Source organism: Microcaecilia unicolor, chromosome 1 (genome assembly GCF_901765095.1).
Source record: "Microcaecilia unicolor chromosome 1, aMicUni1.1, whole genome shotgun sequence".
In the NCBI taxonomy this organism is placed as follows: Eukaryota; Metazoa; Chordata; class Amphibia; order Gymnophiona; family Siphonopidae; genus Microcaecilia; species Microcaecilia unicolor.
In genome coordinates this window covers 221,704,880-221,732,281 of record NC_044031.1, presented here as the reverse complement: position 1 = coordinate 221,732,281, position 27,402 = coordinate 221,704,880, and the positions used below count along the sequence as shown (strand labels likewise).

At 43.3% G+C, this 27,402-nt stretch overlaps 1 protein-coding gene across 1 annotated transcript in view; it reads left to right on the top strand.

The window, feature by feature from the left end:
• The window catches only part of DPY19L1 (dpy-19 like C-mannosyltransferase 1), a 286,868-nt gene extending 261,063 nt beyond the window's left edge, over positions 1-25,805 (top strand). The window contains exons 20-23 of the mRNA XM_030204533.1: positions 4,301-4,400; positions 14,504-14,629; positions 19,433-19,633; positions 23,163-25,805. Of these exons, the coding sequence (XP_030060393.1) occupies positions 4,301-4,400; positions 14,504-14,629; positions 19,433-19,586 (380 nt within the window). The 3' untranslated portion in view covers positions 19,587-19,633; positions 23,163-25,805. The remainder of the gene's footprint in view (positions 1-4,300; positions 4,401-14,503; positions 14,630-19,432; positions 19,634-23,162) is intronic.
• Positions 25,806-27,402: the final 1,597 nt, after the last annotated feature.

Here is a 27,402-nt window from a genome sequence, read left to right as displayed (position 1 = left end):
CAAACAAAAAAAGAAGAAAGGAGGAAAGTAAAGAAATAAATGGAAAGGAATCCCTGGAAACGGAGTTAAGGGAACAGATAGAGAGCAGCAGAATCAGAGACTGGGACCGACATGATCAGAAAAACAAAGTCACCAGACAACAAAGATAGAAAAAATCATTTTATTTTCATTTTAGTGTTTGGAATATGTCCAATTTGAGAATTTACATCTGCTGTCTTATTTTGCACTGGGTATACTGGAGTTGTAACAGCTTACAGAAATTATTTATAATGAAAACAAAAAACAAAATAACGTGATTTTGTTTTCATTATAAATACATACATAGTAGATACTATGTATCTACTATGTATGTATTTATAATGAAAACAAAATCACGTTATTTTTTTTTGCCCTATACTAGTATAATACTTACAATGATGTCTGTTTATATGTGCCATGGCTGGTATGAGGGGTGTGGCTAATGTGGGTGTGGCTACCATAGGGGTGGAGCTATGTGTGGTGACCTTGCCCATAATGAGTACTGGCACCTTTTTTTCTACAAAAAAGGCACTGTTTATACTACAAGATGGATAGAATTAGGTTATCTGCAGTAAGTGGCCAATGTTTACCTTGCTTTAGCACGTGTCCCAAAGTGAGGTAACTTGTTTTTTTCATAATTCTTTATTTATAATTTTACAAACAATATCACAGGAGTAATCTTGTTAACAGTAATACAGAGTAAATATATATTAAGGTATAATCAATAATTGGATAAAATAAGGGGAACAGAGACAAATAATTTAATGGGATACACAATGAAAAAAGAAAGAAAAGGGAAAGGCTATTAACACATAAAATACCCTCATCTTATCTTAAATTACTGCATACCACATCAAGCTGGAGGAAAAAGATAACTTTCTAGCATCAACGAAAAATTTAATCTGCTCAAGTATATAAAAGATATATTTAACTCCAAGATAACGAATTACATATTTACAAGGATATTTCAACAAAAAAAGAAGCACCCAGTTCCCTAACTTGCTGCTTTAATTCTACAAAGGCTTTCCTCCTATCTTGTGTTGATTTTGTGACGTCTGGAAAAATCCAAACTTCTGTCCTAAGAATAATTCCTTTGACCTCCTAAAATATAGCCATAACGGAGAGTTCAGATCATTCTCAAAGACAAATATCACAAGCAATGTAGAACACTCAATCACATCCATTGTAGGATTTTCCAAGAAAGTCGTTAAATTGTTCATATCTACTCTATCATTTTCAGTCCACTCTTCTTTGTGTATATTTCCTTGGGAGGTATCGCTAGCATTCATTATTGAAGAAACTAGTAAAAAGTAAATTGTATTTATAGGAGGAATAAGATCCGGGAAATATTTCAAAACTTCAATTAAGTACTTTTTCAATATATTCAAGGGAGCCATACCGTGCACATTAGGAATATTTAACAAACGGAAGTTTAACCTCCTGTTAAAATTTTCAGATTGTTCAGTTTTCTTATGTATATTCAACTTGTCCTTATCTATAGCAGCAGTACCTTCTTGATTACACTGTGCATCTTTCTTAACTTGTTGGAGCTGTGTTGAAAATTCCTTCGTGGTTAATAAATCAATCTTAAGAGAGATGAAACATTTGTTGATGTTTTAGCATTGCTTCCAACTTGGAGAGCACCCTCCAAACACCATCCAGAGGCCAGAGATTGCATTAGGCCTATGGAGGAATTCTCAGCAGAATGAGCCACCTTCTCTAGAGTTCCAGGAGCAACTTCTGCAACCAGCTCCTCTGGCGCCCAATCCTGCATTGTCGCTGGACATAGGGTGCTTTGCAGACCGGAGGAGAAAGAGTAGTCCAAGCCCAAGCTCTCAGAGACTCCTTCCTCTCGGGGAACAGTGGGCTCTTCAACTCCAGAACCATTGTGAGAGCTCCTAACCGTGTACTGCTCAATTGTCTGCTGGAGTGGGGTCAAATAACAGCCCAAGGAGGCAGTGGGCTTAACTGCCTCTTTACGCTTGGTATGTGGCATAAAGGTAAGAAGGAAAAATCAACAGTTACCAGTAGCCAAAGTTCTAGCCGGTCGAGCTCAGGTACGTGCGGCTATCTTGACTCCGCCGTGAGGGTAACTTGTTAAAGAATTCAGGTAGCATAGTAACGTGGAGGGGCATAATCGAACTGGGGCGCCCATCTATAAGGACGGTGCCGTGAAAGGGCGGAGCAACCCGCATTAGCGAAACAAGATGGTCATCCATCTTTAATTTCGATAATATGGTCAGGGCCTGCCAAATCTCAACATTTATGTCAACCTAAATGTTGAGATCGCCGACCTTAGAGATGGCCGGCCTCGGTTTTCACCTATAATGGAAACCGAGGACGGCCATCTCAAAAACGGCCAAATCTAAGGTGTTTGGTCGTGGGAGGAGCCAGCATTCATAGTGCACTGATCCCTCTCTCATGCCAGGACACCAACCAGGCACCCTAGGGGGCACTGCAGTGGACTTCACAAATTGATCCCAGGTGCATAGCTCCCTTACCTTGGATGCTGAGTCCCCCAAAACCCTCTACCCACAACTGTACAACACTACCATAGCCCTTAAAGGATGAAGGGGGGCACCTAGATGTGGGTTCATTGGGTTTCAGGTGGGTTTTGGAGGGCTCCCATTTACCACCACAAGTTTAACAGGTGGGGGGGGGGGATGGGCCTGGGTCCGCCTGCCTGAAGTGCACTGCAGTACCCACTAAAAACTGCTCCAGGGACCTGCATACTGCTGTGATGGAGCTGGGTATGACATTAGAGGCTGGAAAAAAATGTTTTTTAATTAGTTTTTTTGGGTGGGAGGGGGTTGGTGGCCACTGGGGGAGTAAGGGGAGGTCATCCCCGATTTCCTCTGGTGGTCATCTGATCAGTTCGGGCATATTTTCGAGGCTTGGTCGTGAAGGAAAAGGGACCAAGTAAAGTCGACCAAATGCTCGTGAAGGACACTCTTCTTTTTTCCATTATCGGCCGAGGATGGCCATCTGTTAGCCACGCCCCGCCTTCGGTACACTGCAGACACGCCCCCTTGAACTTTGGCCGTCCCTGCGACGGAAAGCAGTTGAGGTCGGCCAAAATCGGCTTTCGATTATGCCGATGTGGCCGGCCCTGAGAGAAGGCCGCCCATCTCCTGATTTGTGTCGGAAGATGGGTGCCCTTCTCTTTCGAAAATGAGCTGGATAGTGACATAGTAGATGACAGCAGAGAAAGACCTTCACGGTCCATCCAGTCTGCCCAACAAGGTAAACTCATATGTACTACTACTACTACTACTATTTAGCATTTTTATAGCGCTACAAGGCGTACGCAGCGCTGCACAAACATAGAAGAAAGACAGTCCCTGCTCAAAGAGCTACCTTTTGTGTATACCTGACCTTGATTAGTATCTGCCATCCTCACGGCACAGACCGTAGAAGTCTGCCCAGCACTAGCCCCGCCTCCCAACCCCCCCCCCCCCCCCCCCCGGCTCTGCCACCCAATCTCCGCTAAACTTCTGAGGATCCCTTCCTTCTGAACAGGATTCTTTTATGTTTATCCCACACATTTTTGATTTCTGTTACTGTTTTCATGTCCACCACCTCCCGCGGGAGGGCATTCCAAGAATCCACCACTCTCTCAGTGAAAAAATACATCCTGACATTTTGCTTGAGTCTGCCCCCCTTCAATCTCATTTCATGTCTTCTAGTTCTACCGCCTTCCCATCTCTGGAAAAGGTTCGTTTGAGGATCAATACCTTTCAAATATTTGAACGTCTGTATCATATCACCCCTGTTTCTCCTTTCCTCCAGAGTATACATGTTCAGGTCAGCAAGTCTCTCCTCATACGTCTGCTCATAGGTAGTAATGCTTCACATCCAGTTGAAGACAGTGCATAAAATAAAGTTCATACTTGGTAGTTGGTTGGACCCTATGAGTCTAGTGTAAGAGTCCTTTGCCTATTTAGTGACCAAACCATTCTAAATAAATAAAATGTGTAGGAAATGTCATGGTATTCTTCTTACATAAGTGGTCTCCTAAATCAGAGATGATCAAGGAATGTCACTTTATAGTTTTTACTGTAAGCATAGCTAGCCTATGCTGAACAGATGAAGACATCTATCTTAATCTTACAGGTAAAGAAATAACTTGTGTGCTGAATTATGCTTAAAAGAAAATTTGGAATAGCTCAAACCTTGATGTAAGAAAGTTTTACAGAATTTCCTACAACTGGCTAACTTTTGTGATGTGTAACTAGAATATTTTGTCAATATAATAATATATATTCCATTTTATGTTCTTTAGATGCTGTGTTTGCAGGTGCAATGCCAACAATGACTAGTATAAAGTTATCTGCAGGTCGACCTATCGTAAATCACCCACATTATGAAGATGCAGGCTTAAGGTAAGTTTAAAAAGAGAAAAATTATGTTTTTGTTTTACAAAGTAACTTAATTCTGAGTGATGACTCATGTCACTGTAGCCCCAGAAGGGAGTGACATTGATAAATCTGAAGTTCCAAGGAGCAGATGCAAGCTGTGTGGCAGAAAAATACTTTCAGGCAGATAGTCTAAAGATACCTAAATTAAAGTGCTAAAGACTGATATCTCCCTTTACAAAGCCACACGGTACTGCCGACACAGCCCATTCACTTTGAATGGGCTGTGTTGGCATTACCGCACCTTCAGCCTCTAGCATGGCTTTGTAAAAAAAAAAAGGAGGGGGTTAAATCAGATGTTTAGTTCCTGAATTTAAAAACTTGTTTTTATTAGGCTTCTAAATTTAGACATTGTTCATGCATTTCATATAGCACCTTTTTGTAGTATAACCAAATCTGTTTGCATATTATGTACAGGTACTTTCTCTATCCCTAGTGGGCTCACAATCTAAAAAATGGGCCAGTTCAGAGGTGTGATCTTGTCAGGGGAAGAAAAGGGCCCTTTTACTAAAATGCACTAAACTTTGCAGTTAGCAAAGCTTTTTTTTAATTGTTTCAATTATAATTATTTAACATACTTATCAAGCCAAAGCTTGTACAGAAAGGTATACAATTCAATAAGTGAAAGAAAATTATGAATAGATACACTCAAGTCCTCAAGTCTATAGATCCAAGATTATCTTATAATGGAGTTATTTTATAGAAAACATTTCAAGGAAGTTAGAAAAACCTGTCAAACATCAAAGTGTCTCATATTAACAAAGCTCAAAACAAATGTCAGTAAACATTGACATTCTCTTAACCCCAAAGATTGTTTGGCTAAAAGAAATTCTGTAAGCTGTGATGGCTCAAATAAAACATATTTTACTGACTGGTACCGGACTATACATTTACATGGATACCGCAAATGGAAAGTAGCCCCAATCTGAAGAATTCCTAACTTAAGCAATAAAAACTGCCTACGTCTTTTCTGAGTCTCTTTAGATACGTCCGGAAATATACGTGTTTTGAGACCAATTAATTCTTTATCTTTATTCTTAAAGAACATTTTCTTAATCCATACTTTATCCAAAGTTAGCGCCACAGTTGCCAATAAAGTAGAAAGAACTACCAAATCAGAGTCAGAAGACTCCAAAGTTGCTGACACATCCAAAGGTGGTTCAGCTTGTTGAGTGTACAATTGTACTCCTGTTGGCTTACTTGGTAAATAGTATTCTTGAGAGAAAGGGGAAATAGCATCATCCTTTACCCCATAAATTTCCTTTATATATCTGTTCAACATTTCCGTAGGTGTAATCGATGGCATCCTGGGAAAATTCAAAAATCTTAAATTGTTAGTTCTCAGGGAATTTTCCAGGGACTCAATTTTCCTTCGCATATTCGTATTATCTTTTCTCCGAGGACAAGCAGGCTGCTTGTTCTCCCATGTGGGTCAGCGTCCACGGCGGCCCCAGGAACGGAAATTTTCCAGTAAAATCTAGAAAGCTTTTGCGACAGCCATCAGAGCGCGGGACGGACGCACTGCGCATGCACGGCCATCTTCCCGCCCGCGCACGTCCTTTCCCGCCTCAGTTTTTTCTTTTCCGCGGTGGAGAGTGGCTGCATGTCGGTCTCTCTCCCTTAGGTCCCAGGAAAAACTTAGGCGTCTTTCGCGTAGCGTTTATCACTTTCTTTTTGTTTTAGGTCGCCTTTTTTTTTTCTTTCTTTCAAGTTTTTTTTTTTTTTTAAACCCTCTTTTTTTCTTAGTTTTTGCCCTGGTAAGTTTCCTTTCGTTTTCTGTTGCGGCCTTCTTTGGCCGCACATTCGCGGTACTCCTTTTTTGTGCCCTTTGTTGGCACAATCGAGCCGTTTGATTTCGCCGCTGCGATTTTTCCGCTGATGTCATCGAAGCCTCCCAGCGGCTTCAAGAAGTGTGCTCGGTGCCAGCAATCTATCTCTGACACTGACCCACACTCCTGGTGCATCCAGTGCCTTGGGCCCGACCATCATCCAGATGCTTGCAAGTTGTGTCTGAGTTTGAAAAAACGGACACAGACGTCAAGAAGAGCTCTTCAGGACCGTCTTTTCGGAGCTCTGACTGATTCCTCGGCATTGACATTGGCACCGGGGATGGCATCGACATCGGGAGCGCAGGTAATAGCTGTCCAAACTTCACCTGGGAATAGTGAGCCGTCGAGTGGGTCTCCACCTGTCTCGAAGGCTTCTGCTGTGCAAGCCGTCGGACCCGACCCCGAGGAGGCGTGTGGATTCCACGTCCTCCTTGTCGGTACTGAGGAGTACCGGTGACATGCTTCGAGCGAAGGCGAAGAAGCATCGGCACCGGTCTCCTTCGAGACACGGTACTGGGAGCTCTGGGGCGTCAAAGGATTCGGCACTCGGAAAGCGTCGACACCGGGAGGACCACTCTCCTTCCCTACAAGAGGTGTCGGTGCGTCAATCTTCAGACAGCCCGGTACCGCCTTCCAGTATTGTGTGCTACCCTTTGGTCTTGCATCTGCGCCCCGTGTTTTTACAAAATGCCTGGCAGTAGTCACAGCGTCGCTACGCAGACTGGGAGTACATGTGTTCTCTTATCTCGACGATTGGCTGGTGAAGAACACCTCAGAGGCAGGATCTCTACAGTCCATTCAGGTGACTATTCGACTCTTGGAGCTACTAGGGTTTGTCATCAATTACCCAAAGTCCCACCTTCTTCCAGTTCAGCAACTAGAATTCATTGGAGCTCTGCTGGACTCTCAGACAGCTCGGGCCTATCTTCCCAAGATGAGGACAGACAACCTTCTGTCTCTTGTTTCCATGGCCAGAGCATCTCAACAGATTACAGCTCGGCAGATGTTGAGACTTCTGGGCCATATGGCCTCCATGGTTCATGTGACGCCCGTGGCACGCCTTCACATGAGATCTGCTCAATGGACCCTAGCTTCCCAGTGGTATCAAGCTGCAGGGAATCTAGAGGATGTGATCCAACTGTCCACCGAATTTCACAATTCCCTTCAGTGGTGGACAATTCGCTCCAATTTGACCTTGGAACGTCCCTTCCAAATTCCTCAGCCTCAAAAAGTGCTGACCACGGATGCATCTCTCCTGGGGTGGGGGGCTCATGTAGATGGGCTCCACACTCAAGGAGCTTGGTCCCTCCAGGAATCAGATCTTCAGATCAATCTCCTGGAGTTGTGAGCGATCTGGAACGCTCTAAAGGCTTTCAGAGATCGGCTGTCCAACCAAATTATTCAAATTCAGACAGACAACCAGGTTGCCATGTACTACATCAGCAAGCAGGAGGGCACCGGATCTCGCCCCCTGTGTCGGGAAGCCGTCCAGATGTGGCTTTGGGCTCGCCGTCATGGCATGTCTCTCCAGGCCAAGTATCTGGCAGGCGTAAACAACAGTCTGGCCGACAGATTGAGCAGGATAATGCAACCTCACGAGTGGTCACTCAATTCGAGCGTAGTTCGCAAGATCTTCCTTGCGTGGGGCACCCCCTCGGTGGATCTTTTTGCCACTCAGCTCAATCACAAGGTCCCTCAGTTCTGTTCCAGAATTCAGGCCCACAACAGACTAGCGTCAAATGCCTTTCTCCTGCATTGGGGGAAGGGCCTTCTGTATGCGTATCCTCTCATACCTCTGGTGGGGAAGACTTTGCTGAAACTGCAGCAAGAGTGCGGAACCATGATTCTCATTGTGCACTTTTGGCCGGGTCAGATTTGGTTCCCTCTTCTTCTGGAGTTGTCCTCCGAAGAACTGTGGAGATTGGAGTGTTTTCCAACCCTCAGAACGAAGGGGCGCTTCTGCATCCCAACCTCCAGTCTCTGTCTTTCACGGCCTGGATGTTGAGAGCGTAGACTTCGCCTCCTTAGGTCTTTCTGAGGGTGTCTCCCGAGTCTTGCTTGCTTCCAGGAAAGATTCCACGAAGAGGTGTTATTCTTTTAAATGGAGGAGTTTTGTCATCTGGTGTGATAGCAGGGCCCTAGATCTACTACTACTACTTAACATTTCTGAAGCGCTACTAGGGTTACACAATGCTGTACAGTTTAACATAGAAGGACAGTCCCTGCTCAAGGAGCTTACAATCTAAAGGACAAATGTACAGTCAGTCAAATAGGGGCAGTCTAGATTTCCTGAATAGGTATAAAGGTTAGGTGCCGAAGGCAACACTGAAGAGGTGGGCTTTGAGCAAGGATTTGAAGATGGGTAGGGAGGGGGCTTGGTGCAAGGGCTCAGGAAGTTTATTCCAAGCACAGGGTGAGGCGAGGCAGAAAGGGCGGAGCCTGGAGTTGGCTCGCTCTTGTCTTACACAGACCCTGCTTGAATACCTTCTACACTTGTCAGAGTCTGGTCTTAAGACCAACTCCGTAAGAGTTCATCTTAGTGCGATTAGTGCTTTCCATTATTGTGTAGACGGTAAGCCTATCTCTGGACAGCCTTTAGATGTTCGCTTCATGAGAGGTTTGCTTTTATCAAAGTCCCCTATCAAACCTCCACCAGTGTCATGAGATCTCAATGTCGTCCTCTCCCAGCTGATGAAAGCTCCTTTTGAGCCACTGGATTCCTGTCATCTGAAGTGCTTGACCTGGAAAGTCATTTTCTTGGTGGCTGTTACTTCAGCTCGTAGAGTCAGTGAGCTTCAAGCCTTGGTAGCTCATGCTTCTTATACTAAATTTCATCATAACAGAGTAGTCCTCCATACGCACCCTAAGTTCTTGCCGAAGGTGGTGTCGGAGTTCCATCTGAACTAGTCAATTGTCTTGCCAACATTCTTTCCCCATCCTCATACCCGCCCTGCTGAACGTCAGTTGCATACATTGGACTGCAAAAGAGCATTGGCCTTCTATGTGGAGCGGAAAAGCCCCTTCAGACAGTCCGCCCAAATGTTTGTTTCTTTTGATCCCAACAGAAGGGGAGTTGCTGTCGGGAAACGCACCATTTCCAATTGGCTAGCAGATTGCATTTCCTTCACTTACGCCCAGGCTGGGCCTACTCTTGAGGGTCATGTCACCACTCATAGTGTTAGAGCCATGGCAGCGTCAGTGGCCCACTTGAACTCAGCCACTATTGAAGAGATTTGCAAAGCTGTGACGTGGTCATCGGTCCACACGTTCACATCTCATTACTGCTTTCAGCAGGATTCCCGACGCGACAGTCGGTTTGGGCAGTCAGTGCTGCAGAATCTGTTCGGGGTCTAGAATCCAACTGCTCCCCCCTAGGCCCATTTTTATTCTGTTCCAGGCTGCACTCTCAGTTAGTTGTTTCATCCTAGGTCAATCTTTGTTATTTCCTCGCCGTTGCAAGGTCCAATTGACCTTCTTTCTTGTTTTGAGTGAGCCTGGGGGCTAGGGATACCCCACATGTGAGAACAAGCAGCCTGCTTGTCCTCGGAGAAAGCGAAGATACTTACCTGTAGCAGGTATTCTCCGAGGACAGCAGGCTGATTGTTCTCACCAACCCGCCCACCTCCCCTTTGGAGTTGTTTTTGTTTTTATTCTTTATTTGCTTTTCATATAACTGAGGCGGGAACGGACGCGCGCAGGCGGAAAGATGGCCACGCATGCGCAGTGCGTCCGTCCCGTGCTCTGATGGCTGTTGCAAAAGCTTTCTAGATTTTACTGGAAAATCTCCGTTCCTGGGGCCGCTGTGGACGCCGACTCACATGTGAGAACAATCAGCCTGCTGTCCTCGGAGAATACCTGCTACAGGTAAATATCTTCACTTTATCATAGCTATTTGAGTTTCTTGGAATTTTACAAACTCCTTCTCCTGAGTCTCCATTTTCGTGGATATTTTCTTCATGTCAGTATTTACTGTTTCCGCTTCCTCTTCTAACTTTTTTGTTCGGGTCTCAAGAACCTGATTTTGAGGACATAAAACCTTATCCAAGTTTACAATTAGGGCCCAGAGATTTTCCAGAGTAACTTCAGCTGATTTTTCCTCTAAGAAATGTGGAAAGTTTAAAGTCTGTATCTTTTCAGTTGAAACATTAACTTCAGCTATCTTTTCACCTGCAGCCAAATGATCTCTCGCAGACTTCTCTAGGGCTCGCGCGAAATTAAAGGAGTTTAACGCTCCTTTGTTCTCTAGTGGTTCTTCCTGAATCCCTAGTCTCTCCTCTTCAGCTTCATATCTCAACTGCCGAGCGAGAGACTCTTAACACTGGGGAACTGGCACTCTGGGGCTGCGGGGGAGGAGCTCTCTGGTCGGGGCTCAAGGTAACATCAAGCACAAGCGGCGTTCCAGGGTCTCCACACGCCCTGGCCGTCGCAAGCGTGCCGCCTACCGATCCAGTTAACACTTCAGGCCTCCGCAAAAAGGATTCTATTGAAACAGAGGGCCGGCTAGGGGTCCCCATAGCCGCTGGCCTTCCGCTACGCTTTAGCATCACAAAGAAAAAAGAGGAACACGGAGGTCCGCGACAGGTTCAGTCCGCCATCTTGGATGAATAACCTGGGAGGTGCAGTTACCAAGACTTAATGAAAACTTTTACTGCATGGTAGCTGCAAACTTTACATGGCACCATTTAGGAGCATTCCCACTATTTTTACTTCAAGTCATGTGTTGTTCCCGTTAATACACAGTACCTGCTGAGAGTTAACGCAGGACCACTTACTATTTCCAAGCCCACTATCCACCCATGCTATACCCTCTAAGGGGGAAAAAAATCTGAAACATGCAATAATGCGCAGTTTAATGCATAGAAAAGGGCAAATTACTATAAAAGCCCTTAATACCAGCCTGTTTCAGCAGGTTAAGGGCTCTTGAAACCCGTTAGTAAAAGGGCCCCTGAGTTAAGTGCTCGATACTGATTTCTAGCAGTAGATGCCATGGAGCCCCATTGTACTTAGAATATAGACTTGAGATGTCTAGTTCGGCACATTCTTTTAGTTCCAGTGGTATTTTAGAAAAAGATCTGTTTGTTTTTATGTTTTTTTATTATGTATGTGTTATTGGAAACCGCTTTGATACAAACTGCCCTCCTGTCTAGCCACACAAAGCGGAAGCATCTGTAATAGGTAAATCAGAATAACCATTTTGATCAGTGCCACACGCCTCAGAAAATTTATCGGGAAATCATCCCATCTAGCACACAGCTGCCTCGCAGAATCCTACTTCTCTATCATATTCTTCTTGTAAACCCAGTTAAAATTCGCTCTAAGTTGGACCCCTAGATATTTAATGCCTGTACGTTCCAAAGACAAGGGAAAACAGATGCAAGGATTTGTTATAGGCATGGCCTCACATTTCCCCAAATTAATGTGCAATCCCGCAAATGACCCGAAATCTTGGATAATAGTCATTACCCATGTAAGTGTAGCCGAGGTATTAGCAATCAGTAAGAGCATGTCATCCGCAAAAACATTTATGCGGTATTTTTGCCCTCCCCCTATCACTAGGCCTGCTAACGAAGGGTCTTGGCGAATCTAAAGGCTCTAAAAGTACAAACAAAAGGGGGAAAGGGGAAAACCCTGCCACGTCCCCCTCCCCCTCCCCAGAGAAATGGAATCCGTGAGGGCATCATTTATAATGATTTGTGCTGTGGGATTACTGTAGAGGACCTTAACCCAGTCCAAAAAGGCTCCCTGAATGCCAAACCAATGCAGAACCCAAAACAAATACTCCCAAATTACTTTATCGAATGATTTCTCCGCATCCAGGCTGGCCAGGATTGCATCCTCCAAATGCCTACTCCCTTCCTTAAGGATGTGACTAACTTTAAGGATGTTAGCGGAAGCAAACCTGCCCGACACGAATTCCACCTGATCCTGATGGATTATTTGGGGAAAGAGCCTACCTAATCTAGATACCAGAACATCCGCCATGATCTTAACATCCTGGTTTAACAGCAAGATAGAAACCCACTAAGTATAAGGCAGGGTATAAGTTTTTAAAATAAATAAATATAGAACAGAAATTGTACGTGTATTTGCCTGCACTTGCAGTGGGAGCAGCTATTTTACAGATGTAGGCATGGGAAAAATCAATGGAGGAAACATGGCAACATACACATATAAATGCTAACACACATGTGATCTGGAATTCCACAATTTAAATATTTAAGGATCAGCACATTCACATGTATTCAACCATTGGGCAAACCTATACATGTGAATGATTTAAATAAAAAGTCTGCAATCTTTATTATCCAGAAGAGGTGCTGTGAGAGGACTTCCAAAGAGGAAGAGATCGTCACTGGTAAAATGTGCTGAAAAATTGTTTTTAAATTTTGGAAAGGTAGACTTAGATTTAAATAGGTAACCTCAGGGGCTTTATTTTAAGTTACTCTACTCATTTTGCAAAGGAGTTTAAGGAATAGTTTTTCTTAGCATATAAAGGGGGTCTTTTACTATAGCTTAGCTCAAGTTATCTGCAGCAGGGCCCATAGGAATAAAATGGACCCTGCTGCAGATAACGCAAGATAAGCTTTAGTAAAAGACCTTCAAAGTCTCTGTTACAGTTCCATAGGCTAACATTTAAGGGGACTATTTTAAAGTTACCATCGTATCAGTACATAGCACAGCTAATAGAAAACCTCAGTTTGGACTTTAATTCCCTCCCACTCACCACATCTACTGCCCACCCCTGGCTTGATGTCTGATTTATAGGCCCTTGAACCAATTAGGAGACTACAAATTTAATTAGGACAGCTCTATCAGCCAGTAATTAGCTCTTAGAAATGCAGTCTACTTAGATGCATAGATAGCAACCTACTAATAACATAAATAATAATAATAACTAAATATTAACATAGCCTAGCATATAACTAGCAGTCTTAGGGGACTTAAGTTTATATATTCCCACTCCATTAGCAACTTAATTAAGAAATTACCAATAATATGATGCAGGCAGCAGTCCAGTAGAAAGATGGGAGCTATCCAGTATTTCGCACTGAATGTTACATGTTTGATTAACTCCCAGTTGGTGAGAAGTTATATGTATGTACTCAGTACAAAGAGCTCCTAGAACTCGGAGAATGGGTCCAATCTCTGGAGGCTAGAATAGCAGACTTGGAGGAGCTGAGGCAGACAGGGAGGTTTAGAGAGGAAGCCTACAGAGACATAGTAGAGAAGTCTTCAGTCTGGCAGCTGCTGTGGTGCAATGGAGCAGAAAGGTCTTCTGAAGACAGAGCATCACCGTGGAGAAGCAGGAAGTGATCCTGTAGCCAGAACCTGCTCTCCATGGTATGCACCTCTTGCACCGAGGATGTGTCTCCAAGGGTTTCTGCCCAGGTGGGAAGGGTTAGGATGGCCATTATAGGTGGCAATTCGATCATTAGGCATGTAGATATCTGGGTGGCTGGTGGACTTGAGGATCGCTGGGTCACACCTGTCTGTTGTGAAGGTGGCGCACCTCACACGTCATCTAGTTAAGGTTTTGGACAATGCCGGGGAGAAGCCTGCTGTCTTGATACATGTGGGTACCAATAACATAGGAAAATGTGGGAGGGAGGTTCTGGAAGTCAAATTTAGGCTGTTAGGTATAAAGCTGAAATCCAGAACCTCCAGGGTAGCATTTTCAGAATTGCTACCTCCTATCCCATGACTTTCCAGTTTCTTCTGGAGTCTTTCATGATATCTGGGTGGCTGGTAGACTTGAGGATAAAAATCCAGATACACAATATCGATCGACTTATCTTTATCCACATGTTTGTTCAACCCTTCAAAGAAATGTAGTAGATTTGGTGAGGAAAGATTTCCCTTCACTAAATCCATGTTGGCTTTGTCTCATTAATCCATGCTTTTGAATATGCTCTGTAATTATAAAGAAGACAATTACAGAGGTTATTATAGGTGCGTTAACATTTTTAACATGCGTTAACCATGTACACAAGTTAACTGGGTACGCGCCTACAATATCCCTATAGGTGCCTACACAGTTAGCGTGCGTGCTAATTGTAGGCGCGTTAAAAACGTTAACACGCCTTAGTAAACAAGGCCCTTAATTCTTTTAAACCTGTACCGATGTTCAAGTTCACCAGCAGGATGCTTAAAGTTATCTAATGAAGAAGCATATTCCTATTCTGAATTCAAGGAATTTTCTGTTGACTAAAAGTTCTTCACCCCTTGCTTTTTTTTTTCCAGGGCCAGAACTAAAATAGTGTATTCTATGTATAGCCGGAAGCCAGCAAAAGAACTAAAACAAGAACTGCTGAAATTGGGAGTGCATTACTACATTTTAGAAGAGTCATGGTGTGTGAGGAGAACTAAGTAAGTAATGTGGTACACAGGCTGTTCAATTCGCCATATTGGTTCAGTTTATTTCAATAGTACTTCACATAAATTATTTTATGTTTTTTCTTTCTAAAAGTAAGCTTTTGGTTCACACATTTAATAGTTTTAAAATTATGATTTGGCACGTGCTTAATGTACTACTTGTAGGTTACTTACATAGGAGTCCGTTTACTGAGCTGCAGTAAGCATTAATGCAGGCTCACCACAGCAAAAAAGGGTTTACTGCGGTGTGCATTCAGGTGTTCCATGGTAATTTTTCTGTGTGCGTGCACTAAAAAAATAAAATTTATTTTTTTAGCTTTGGGGCAGGTCTGGGGGCTGAGAGTGGGCTTGTTCTGCACTAATTGGTTAGCACAGCTACGTTGCCACACAGTAACTGATTAGAGCTGCCTACAGGAGCTCACACGCTAATGGTCACATGCTAATGGGAAACCAAGGGGCCCTTTTACTAAGGCGCACCTGCGCTGGTGTAGGCACGTGTTTTGGATGCGTGCAGGTCAATTTTTCAGCGCGCCTGGAAAAAAGGCATTTTTTGTGTGTGTGTGAAATTAAAACCAGCGCGTGTCCATTTTTGGGCTGAGACCTTACAGTCACCCATTGACTTAGTGATAAGGTCTCACATGTTAACCAGACGATAAGTAGCCAGCATGCATACACTGATGATTATCTCTGGGTAAACGCCACACGGTAGAAAATTTAAAATATTTTCTACTGCATGTTTTGAGTGCGCATCAAAAATGGGATTACCGCCTGGTGTACACGGTAGCCGGGCGGTAGTTCCAATTTGGCGCGTTGGACGCTCGTAGGCACCTACACATCTTAGTAAAAGGGCCCCTTAGTGAATGGCCATTAGTGGGGAAAATAGAAAAATTAGCCATTTTACCTTGGCGGTAAAAATGGTTTTAGCACATGGGAATGACCTGAATAAGGACGTGCTATGCAGTTCGGTAAAAGGGCCCCATAATAAGAAAGTAAGTAGCAGAAGAAAAAGGTCATGTAAGCCATCCTGTGCCTCCAGTCATTCTCTTCACAGTGCTAAGAATACAGCCCAACTGCCATCACAATTTGGTCACCTGCAAGATCCTCCCTGTTGTGGATAGCCCTTGTCTCCTCCTTTCGAACTACAGTATTCTAATTAGTAAAGCATGCATGATCTCCGATCTCCACTTACCCCTGGATTCTATATTGTGCGTCTAGAGATCTGCACCAAAATCCAGGCATATTCTATAATAGCACGCGTAACTTAATTGGCTTAACAGGCTAAAAATAGGGGCCGCCTTGACCTCCAAACTTAAGTGACCTTCTACAGTTTGATGTGTCTGTAGCATCTGACACAGTTCACCACGCTTTGTTTCTCAATAGGCTATTGAAATTGGATTTTCAGGAAAGGCTTTGCAATGGTTTAAGGGATTTCTTAGGAATAGAAAGTATTGTGTTGAAAAACTGATGCCTTCTCTAGATGTTGGAGTTCTGATTATGGAGTACCTTAGGGTTCCTCATTGTCACTGATTCTTTATTTAATGTTTTTTGAGTTCTTTAGATTGTTTGTTTTTTAGAGTCTTCTCACTATTACATATCTTCCTATGCAAATTTTTATTTTTAGTTCCACTGATGGTTTCTTTTACTAAGTGGCGGCAATCCCAACGCGGGCTTACCACTTGCTGTACAGGAAGTACCGCCGTGCTACTTCAGCAGCCCAGCAGTACTTCTCACTCCTAGTACACCGTCATTTCAGGCGCTACAAAAATAAATACATTTTTGTAGCGCCGGAATGTACCCACTGGGTTAACGCAGGAGCCTTTTACCGCCACCTCAGTGGTTGGTATTAAGGGGTCCCCCCTGAAATGGCTGTGCGACAAGTGCTTTACTTGCTGCCTGGCCATTTCCTATAGGAAGACGAGACTTCCCTTTTACCCACTGTGGTAAAAAGGGACCTCGGTGCACATGTAAAACATGCACCGATGCCAGCGCCGGCCCCCTTTTGCCACAGCGTGATAAAAGGGGCCCTAAGTTTGGATTGCGTTGCTGCTTGTAACTTAATTTTAGATTGTGTTGAAAAAACCCCCACATTTTTGGGCATCTCGGAATTTGTTGAAGTTCAATATTGCTAAAACCAAGTTGTTATATTTTAATACTATTTTACTTTACATTCCTTTCACACTAAGGACTGGTGAACAAATTAGTTCTGAGACTTCTTCAAGGGTCTTAAGATTTCTACTGGATTCCCAGTTGACAATGGAATGTCATATTATTAATCTGAGTAGAAAATTTGTTATAAGTTGCATCAGTTAAAGGGCAATTGGGTCACTTTTTTGCCTGGAACATTTCTATTTTGTTAGCTTAAGCTATAATACTTTGTCAAATAGACTATTGTAGCACTTTGTATGCAGGTATGCACCAAAACCTCTATAGCAGGCTGCAACTTTTGCAGAATACTGTGGCAAAAAATATGGATGTAAGAAATTTGATCATGGAACCCCTTTGCTTAGAGGTCTGTATTGGTTGCCAGTCTGTGTACTTATTGAATTTAAAGTGGCATGCCTAGTGTATGGCTGCTGTCCTTATGCTCATGTTCAATTATTGACTTTTCCTGCAGTTCAGTCTGCATCTCGTTTTCGATCTTTATTAAGACTGGGTTTCCCTACTGTTAAAGCAGTTTATATTAAACACTTTCATGAAGTTATTTTAATTATCAATCAAGTAAATTCCGGAATTTTGATTCCAGTTCACATTCGGAGTTTACTCAGTTATTTGCAGTTCCAGAAAGTTTTAAAGACCTGTATTTTTAGTAAATATCTTGAATGTGTCTAGTAAGTGTTTTACAGAAGTTTGTTTTGTAACCTGCTTTGATTCCTTGTCAATATAAACAGGATATAAATGCAGGTTTTAGAATAGAATAGACCTGTTATAAATTACTCTCCAAAAGGGTAATTTTATCTGTAAGCATGCTTAAATAGTACATGCATACATTTTCCTGTATGAATACAGGCACATTTTCAACATGAAAATATGCACATACTTCTACTTTGAAAATGACCCCAGGGAAGTACCTTTGTGCTTAACTTTACACCTTATGTTTGGCATGTACAAATTTCACAGCTTACTATATGTGCATACATGTGTGTTTTATAAGTATGTATGAAAATGCTGAACCTTTCTAACCCTGCCCCTGGGAACACCTCTACTCCATCTAGGTAAACTTAGACCCACATAGAAGCCCAAATAGTCATTGTTGAATCAAGCAACTATGGCCTTCAGAAAACTTACACTGGGGTCGATATTCAAAACAGAGTAGAGAGTTGCATGGGAACAGATATTTCACTTATTCCCAATGGAATCTAACCCATATCCACCCAAACCCACTAAGATCCATTTCATCCCCACAATTAATCTTCTCCATCCCCAGCCATACCTGCAGGAGTTGATGCTAACGATTGAAACACACCAACTGCAGCAGCCATAGGCATTGTGACCAGAAGGATCATTTCATTTCACTACCATTATAGTAACATAGTAGATGACGGCAGAAAAAGACCTGCATGGGCCATCCAGTCTGCCCAACAAGATAAACTCATATGTGTTACTTTTTGTGTATACCCTACTTTGATTTGTACCTGTCCTCTTCAGGGCACAGACCGTATAAGTCTGCCCAGCACTATCCCTGCCTCCCAACCACCAGCCCCGCCTCCTACCACCGGCTCTGGCACAGACCATATAAGTCTGCCCAGCACTATCCCCGCCTCCCAACCACCATATGGGTCAACAATTCTCCAAGTTTCTTTCCCCTCCAAAAAGTTGTAAGTGTGTGTGTGGAGGGAGAGGGGAGGTATCCTTGAAAAATAAAGTGCAGGGGTAAAATATTCAATGAGCACAGTTAGAACTAACCACCTTATTAATAAGAGATGAACATGGTACAACACAAACCAATCATTCTTCCGATTCACAAGACTTAGTAGTCATTTTACTAAGCCACGGCAAAAAGTGGCCTGCGATAGTGTGGGCATTTGTTTTTGGCGTGCGCCGAGCCAGTTTTTACCACATCTGGGCAAAAGGGCTTTTTTTCAGTGGGCCAGGAAAAGGGCCTGCGGTAAAATTGAAACCAGCATGCACCTATTTAAGGGTCAGAGCCCTTAATGCTACCTATTGATCTAGCTGTAAGGGCTCACTCGCTACACACGCAGTGACCGGTCGGCGCACACCAACTGCTGATTAATGCCATAGATGCCGTGCACGGTATGAAATAAAAAAGTAATTTGTCCCAGCAGTATTGGGCGCTCACCAAATCTGAAATTACTGCTGGGGGGGCTTGCTAGCCTGGCGGTAGTCTCATTTTGGCGTGTGCTGCATTCGTGTAGAACCTGCCGTGCCTTTGTAAAAAGGGCCCCATATATTGTAAACTCCATTCTCGGCATATTTAGCGTGTTTATAAGCCTTTAGACCATAAGTTGTCTCATCTGCTCCCTTGCATTTTAATAGCCCAGCATAAAACAGGAGTTTTGACATAAATTAAGCATCTCTTTTGTAATTCCACATAGGCGCCTTGTTAACAAATCAAGCACATAATATCAGATGGTCATTTCTGGCCTTTGAATCATGTTATTCAGTTCCTAGAAATTCAATGGATCTACTCTTTCAGAGATTGATAGCATTTCTATCTTCAAAGTGAGTGTGATTTCAAAAATGTACTCATTCATATTAAGATGGGTTGTCATATACTTGGAATGTTGGCTTGGAATGTTTCACTAAGTATTAATTCTTTTTGTTTAAATATATTTCTAGACCTGGTTGCAGTATGCCTGAGATATGGGACGTAGAGGATCCTGCTAATGCTGGCAAAACTCCACTGTGTACCCTCATGGCCAAAGAATCAAGACCTTATTTCAACACTGTATTTCAGAACAGTGTTTACAAAGTTTTAAAAAATATTCCGTGATATTTTTGTGGGCAAAGTACAAATAAAGAAGTGGCAGAAACTGCAAGTTATCATTTAAAAAAAAAATTTATAACCAATTAAATTTTTACAAGCGATAAAAAAACTTTCCAGAAATACAGAGAAAGTAATATATAGGAACTAGTAAAAAAGGCCCGTTTCTGACACAAATGAAACGGGCGCTAGCAAGGTTTTCCTCAGAGTGTGTATGTTTGGGAGAGTATATGTGAGAGTGACTGTTTGAGAGTCAGAGTGAAAGTGTGAGTGTGTGAGAGAGAGAGTGAGTCTGGGTGTGAGTGTGTTTGTGAGAGAGTGTGTGTGTGAGAATGAGAGTGTGTGCAAGTGTGTATGTGAGACACAATGTGAGAGAGAGTGTGTGTATGAGACCAAGCGAGTGTGTGAGTGACTGTGTGGCATATAGAGAGTGAATGTGATACAGTGTGAGACAGAGTGTGTGAGAGTGAGAGTCAGAAAGACATTGTATATGAGAGAGAGAGTGTGAGCCGTGCCCTCCCAATCCATGGCCATCTGTCCCCTGCCCCCTCCATTCATCCTTTTCCAGCAATTCCCCTCTCTCCCTGAGCCCTGCCCTCCCAATCCATGGCCATCCATGTTTCTCTGTCACCTGCCCCCTCCATTCATCCCTATCCAGCATTTCCCCTCTCTGCCTGAGGCCTGCCCTGCAATCCATATCCATCCATGCCCATCTGTCCCCTCCATTCATCCCTATCCAGCAATTCTCCTCTCCCTGAGTCCTGCCCTTCCAATCCATGCCCATCCATGCTCCTCTGTCACCTGGCCCCTCCATTCATCCCTATCCAGCATTTCCCCTCTCTGCCTGAGGCCTGCCCTGCAATCCATATCCATCCATGCCCATCTGTCCCCTCCATTCATCCCTATCCAGCAATTCCCCTCTCCCTGAGTCCTGCTCTTCCAATCCATGCCCATCCATGCTCCTCTGTCACCTGGCCCCTCCATTTTTCCCTATCCAGCATTTCCCCTCTCTGCCTGAGGCCTGCCCTGCAATCCATATCCATCCATGCCCATCTGTCCCCTCCATTCATCCCTATCCAGCAATTCCCCTCTCCCTGAGTCCTGCCCTTCCAATCCATGCCCATCCATGCTCCTCTGTCACCTGGCCCCTCCATTTTTCCCTATCCAGCATTTCCCCTCTCTGCCTGAGGCCTGCCCTGCAATCCATATCCATCCATGCCCATCTGTCCCTTCCATTCATCCCTATCCAGCAATTCCCCTCTCCCTGAGTCCTGCCCTTCCAATCCATACCCATCCATGCTCCTGTCACCTGGCCCCTCCATTTTTCCCTATCCAGCATTTCCCCTCTCTGCCTGAGGCCTGCACTGCAATCCATATCCATCCATGCCCATCTGTCCCCTCCATTCATCCCTATCCAGCAATTCCCCTCTCCCTCAGTCCTGCTCTTCCAATCCATGCCCATCCATGCTCCTCTGTCATCTGGCCCCTCCATTTTTCCCTATCCAGCATTTCCCCTCTCTGCCTGAGGCCTGCCCTGCAATCCATATCCATCCATGCCCATCTGTCCCCTCCATTCATCCCTATCCAGCAATTCCCCTCTCCCTGAGTCCTGCCCTTCCAATCCATGCCCATCCATGCTCCTCTGTCACCTGGCCCCTCCATTCATCCCTATCCAGCATTTCCCTCTCTGCCTGAGGCCTGCCCTGCAATCCATATCCATCCATGCCCATCTGTCCCCTCCATTCATCCCTATCCAGCAATTCCCCTCTCCCTGAGTCCTGCCCTTCCAATCCATGCCCATCCATGCTCCTCTGTCACCTGGCCCCTCCATTTTTCCCTATCCAGCATTTCCCCTCTCTGCCTGAGGCCTGCCCTGCAATCCATATCCATCCATGCCCATCTGTCCCTTCCATTCATCCCTATCCAGCAATTCCCCTCTCCCTGAGTCCTGCCCTTCCAATCCATGCCCATCCATGCTCCTCTGTCACCTGGCCCCTCCATTTTTCCCTATCCAGCATTTCCCCTCTCTGCCTGAGGCCTGCCCTGCAATCCATATCCATCCATGCCCATCTGTCCCCTCCATTCATCCCTATCCAGCAATTTCCCTCTCCCTGAGTCCTGCCCTTCCAATCCATGCTCATCTGTCACCTGGCCCCTCCATTTTTCCCTATCCAGCAATTGCCCTCTCTACCTGAGGCCTGTCCTGCAATCCATATCCATCCATGCCCATCTGTCCCCTCTATTCATCCCTATCCAGCAATTTCCCTCTCTCCCTTAGTCCTGCCCTCCCAATCCATGCCCATCCATGCTCCTCTGTCCCCTGCCCCCTCCATTCATCCATTTCCAATAATTCCCCTCTCTCCCTGAGCCCTGCCCTCCCAATCCATGCCCATCCATGCTCCTCTCTCCCCTGCCGCCTCCATTCATCCTTTTCCAGCAAGTCCCCTCTCTCCCTTCCATGCCCCCCCCCCCCCCTCGCATCCATGCTCCTCTCTCTCCCATGTCCCAGCCTGGCCCGCCCTCTTCTCCCCCCCCCCCCTTCGCATCCATGCCCCCCCCCCTTCGCATCCATGCATTCCCCCCCCCCCCCTTCGCATCCATGCCCCCCCCCCCTTCGCATCCATGCATCCCTTTTTTTTTTTTCTTCTTCGTTTTAACTTTACCTCCGTGGCGGTTCGTGCAGCGAAGCGTCAGGGAAGGAGGCGGCGCTCCCGACGTCTAGCTTTCCCTTCGCTGTGTCCCGCCTTGAAGGCGGAACACAGCGAAGGGAAGGCTAGACGTCGGGAGCGCCGCCTCCTTCCCTGACGCTTCGCTTCCGGATTTGTTTGGTTTGAGGCGAGGGCGGGGCAGAGACGGCTGGCTGGCTTGAAGGCTTCACAACACGAATCCACGAACCCTTCAGCCTGGGAGTGACATCAGATGGCTTCAAGGCTTCACAGAACGTTGTCCTCAGAACGTTGAGGGTGCGTTTTATTATATTAGATAATTTCAGTCAGGTAATTCTATTCTCTTCCTTAGACCACTAAATAGGGAAAGTGAAACAAGACAAGGAGATCAATTAAACAGTAAACAGAAAAAAAAAGTGATATTAATCATCTATAATAATGTTCATTTTATTATTCAAAGTTTATGGTCTATTATCATTTTCAAGATCATAACCACTTCTTTCTCGTGTAGAATCATTTGTTATATCAATTTTGCACTCTCAAAGGGTTCAGTTAAATTGTCCATGTAACTCTCTGATAAAATTATATCTGAAAAAAATTATTTACTGCCACCATTAGGTCCCGAAGCGCCTTCCAGATGGTATTCAATGTAACCTCCACGGGAGCCAAAAACTCCAAGTTGATTTCTCTTAGGTGTTTAGGAGTGGTTCCGCCAATTTGGGTTCTGCTGTAAACATCCTCTGTTTCAGCAAATGCCTCTAACTCACTTCTCCACTACTTTGGACTTAGTGGTTGAATAATTCGGGAGCGATGGAGTTGTTTTTTTCCAGGTCCAAGAGCATCGACGCTCCTTCGCCGGCGCTAATCAAAGGACTCGCCAACCCTTTCATCGGTGGGCAGTTCGTCGCGCAGCGGCAAGTTATCATTTTAACCAGTCAAAGTACTTTAAGACTCTTTATCTGCAATCAGGAAAGCTCTCTTAAAATGTTTTTAAATTGCTAAGAATAAAAGTTCCTTTTTTATTGTGGTAATAATATGATGGGGGGGTGGTAATTTCCAGAGCTTGCTTATAAGTGGTTATACATTTATACATCAGAATGTCACTTTAAAAATATGCCTGTCTAAAAAAAGAAAAACTGTAAAGAGAATAGTACTCTTGTAATCAATTTGGAGCTATATTTTATCGAGGTTTTTGTATCATCCGATAGTATGAATTTTTTACATCCACATTACTCATGTAATACACAGTATAGAGCATACCAGGTTAACAGGCATGCTTGATTGGTGTTTCAGGGGTCTTGCTGTGGCTTTTTTCAGGGTAAAGAAAGCCACATTAAGATGGTTGAAACATCAGTCAAGCAAACTCTGTCACAGCACTATCTGGACAGCGGCAAGAACCATGATACCAGCAGCGGAAACCTAAGAGAACAGGCTAATAGGAACTCTACATCACCAGGACATTGAAAATAGGAAAAATGATATGGAAAAGCATTCTTAATTGGTCTAATACAACTCATACTCATGCCCACCATTAATTTTCAAGATTGTCTTGAGCCATGTCTGAGCATATTTTTGTTTTGATTTTGCATGTACTTATGAAAATACAATTACTGCACTGTGTTAATAATTCTGGCTTTTGATGGTGTGTCATTTTATAATGGGCATTGCATTCAGGGCCCTGTTTACAAAGGCACGCTAGCGTTTTTAGCGTGCACTAAAAATTATCGCGAGCTAGCCGTGTAGATACCCACAGGAATATATAGATATCTACACAGCATGTGCTAAAAACGGTAGCGCGCCTTTGTAAACAGGACCCTCAATTTCTTTTTTTGAACTGTTGCATTGACCTTCAGGTTGCACCTAAATATATATATATACAATTTTTTTTAAATGCATTTAAATATGTGAATCGCCCTGTCTTAACATTGTAAAAGTTATGTGAGTGTTTTCAAGTGCTTAATTTTGTAGGTCTGTGTATCTAGGGCAGGCAGTGCAGATCTATTTTTTATGTACAGGAGAACTTCATACATTGAGAGCAACTGTCTTCCAAACCAAAATGTTCTTAAAAAAACGTAAAAACTCTCTTGATATAGGTGCTTCACACACTGTGCATGTTTGGAAGCTGTACTTTAATTTGAATGAAACATTACTTGTATGAAACTAGAGAGGTATACTTCTAACCAATTAATAATGCATTCCAATTTCTAATATTCTGTTGCTAGTGGTACATTGTATGCTTTCTTCTGCAAGGATTCCACAGCTTTGAGTGTGAAGATATGGGGTTTATGCTAGTAAACCCAATTTGAGGCTCTGGAGCCCCGTATGACAATTCAGGGTTACATTACAGAATTTTATAAAAGTACCAAATAAAGGGAGATGCAAAATATATTTTAAGTGAAAAGAAAGCATTTGGACTTTGTTGGGGTATTTTGGACTCCCTTAAACTAACTTTTTTGGTGAATAAAACAAGAACATCGCTGTCATGTTCCACTTGGCCAGTTGTACAGCAAAAGGGCTTTAACCTAGACTCATTAAAATGGTGAAGTAATTTTGGTGTATTACAAATGTGCTGTCGGGCCATATTTGTGGTGTCTTGTTTTGTTTTGTTTTGTTTCATTGAGTGATGGAACGTTCAATAAAGTTACCTTTCAATGGGTTTAGCCGTACGACTTCAGACATAACACTAAGGTTTTTTTGCTCATTAGGCTTGGACATGTGAGAGTGCTGATGTTCAGGGATGGAGGGATGATTAATGTAACTGTGTCTGCTCCTGCTAGCCAATGAGTGATGCTGAGTTAGTTTCTCAGGGAGGAGGCAATGGGAGAGACCACTAAGGATAAAAAGAGGGCGGAGAAAAAGACATTGAACTTCAATACATGTCCGTAGTGCACCTTGATCAGATGACGGTAAGGGTAGCATTACAAATGCATTAGTTAAAAAAAAATCACTAACAGAAAATGATAAAATCTTCTTGTGAACTTACTTAAAATGCAGCCTTACTACTCTCATGTCCTTATTTTGTTGTTTTTCTTTGAATGTGACTCTGACAGCACTGATTCCAAAGATAGAATTCCTGGCTAATAATGGCTTGGGTCAGTGAAATCTGTGTCTAAAATGTTTAATGATATGTATGATATAAATTAGTGGAACTTTGTAATGAGAATAGGTCACAAGCAGCCTCACATGTATTCTTCAAGGTGCCTGTATTTCTGTTGTGTTAGCAGATGCTCACCACCAGAGATTTTTGATGATATGGTGATCTGCTATATTTATTCTAACTATATAGAGTGCCTAGACAGCATCTTGCCACCCACATAAATTCTGTAATGACATCTGTATGTTTGATCACTCTAATAGGAAGTATGTTGTTAATTTTACAGATTCTCAATTCAAAACAGGGTATGAAGCCTTGCCAGTATTTTATGAGTCCTAAGTATAATATTTTATTTTTTGTTTCAGCAAGCAAAATGTGTATTAGTATTTTCATTTTACAAAATAAAATGCATTTCTTTCCATATAAATGGGCCGAATGAAGTATGTCTGCCTCAATCTTGACAGTTGTGAAGTTAACACTCTGTGGGAGAGAGTCAGGAAAGGCAGAGACAGTCTATATTTATTTATTTTCATATTTATATCCCGCTTTTAATCCAAAGCAGGTTGCAATAAGAACATAAAATCAATAAAGCAAGATACAACATAAAACCATATATTAAGTTGTGTCCACAAATCCAGAATACGACCGGCATATAGAAGTGATGCAAAGTAAAGACAGTTTTTAAGGTGTTTGATTGCAGTTTGCCTATTACAGTATATTATAAAAGGATTTTTTTTCTTACACGTGTAGCCCCATTTTAGATAGAATGTAGGTCTGGGCATGTTCAGTTCTGGCAGTATTTTAGAAAACAATTTGCCAGCTTAGTGCCTTTTCTAAATTATGTGCAGGAGCAACCCTTATACAATTTTCAATGCCTAAATCATCAACGGAGCCAACTCAGCAGCATACACTTCTTACATTTTGACACTCACATGTGTAAGTTGGTATTTCACAGTCTTGGTGTGCAAGTGCCCACATATAGATGTGGTTGTGGGCCATTTTGGAAGCCTGTACTTCAGAATGTTCCTAAGTACAGAGTCCACAATTGTTCAACACTATTTTGGGGGGACAAAAAATTGGGGGGCAATTCTATAAAGGGAGCCAAAAGCACCAAAATACAACATGTTCTATAATGGCATCTGGGCACCTAGATTCCATTATAGAATACTAGCTCAAGTTAACATTTATGTGCTAACATTTAAGCATGCCCACTTTTATGCGTATCAGCAGCAAACAAAGCAGGTAGAAGGATTAAGGAGTCAACCCCACTGTAGACGATCAGAGGAATACTATCTTCAACTGTAGTAGTCTTTTATTTTACTCCTTTTTTTTCTCAGGATAAAATTCGATCTACAAACATTTTACTATAAAATAGGGAAGTAACTGTTGAAGTGATTTCAGGATATTTCTCAGTTCTTAGTAACTTTCAGAGTCTCTCTTCTCCATAAAGAACAAAAAAGGCGGATTGGCAGATATGCAAATTGTTCCACTAGCCACTTCAGGCCTTGGCAGTTAAGGTCCTAATGGGACCAACCATTTTGTCTCTCTGCTTCTGCACAGCAAATAGGTTACTTGGGTACTTTAAGAAAACTTGCAAGGCAAGACTTGTGAATTTTCCACCTGAGACCAAGTTCTTTCAAGTTCAGTAATATCCTTTCAGCTTTTAGTCCATAAGTTATCCATCAATTCATCAGTGTTTACTACATGATTAATTCTTTATACTGTGCTAAAAGCCTAGCTTTACAGTTTGAAGCAGCCTAGCCTGAACAGCTCCTCCCTCACCTCAGGGTAGTCAGGCTAGTGCAGTGGGCTGAGAACATAGGGAACTGGGGCCCAGATGCCCTAAACTTTAACGACCCTTTTACAACCCTTTAACGAACAAGTTTTAAACGGTGACATCCATTAAAGGCCTTTTTCCGACGACGGTAGCAGCAAACGAAAACGGAATGCAGATGAGCAAATTGTGTAGAAACCCTATTGAAATGAGATGCATCAAAGTTTACTGCTTGCCCTAACGCTGGAAAACCACCAGAAAGCTAACGAGAGGTTGTACCTCTCGTTAGGG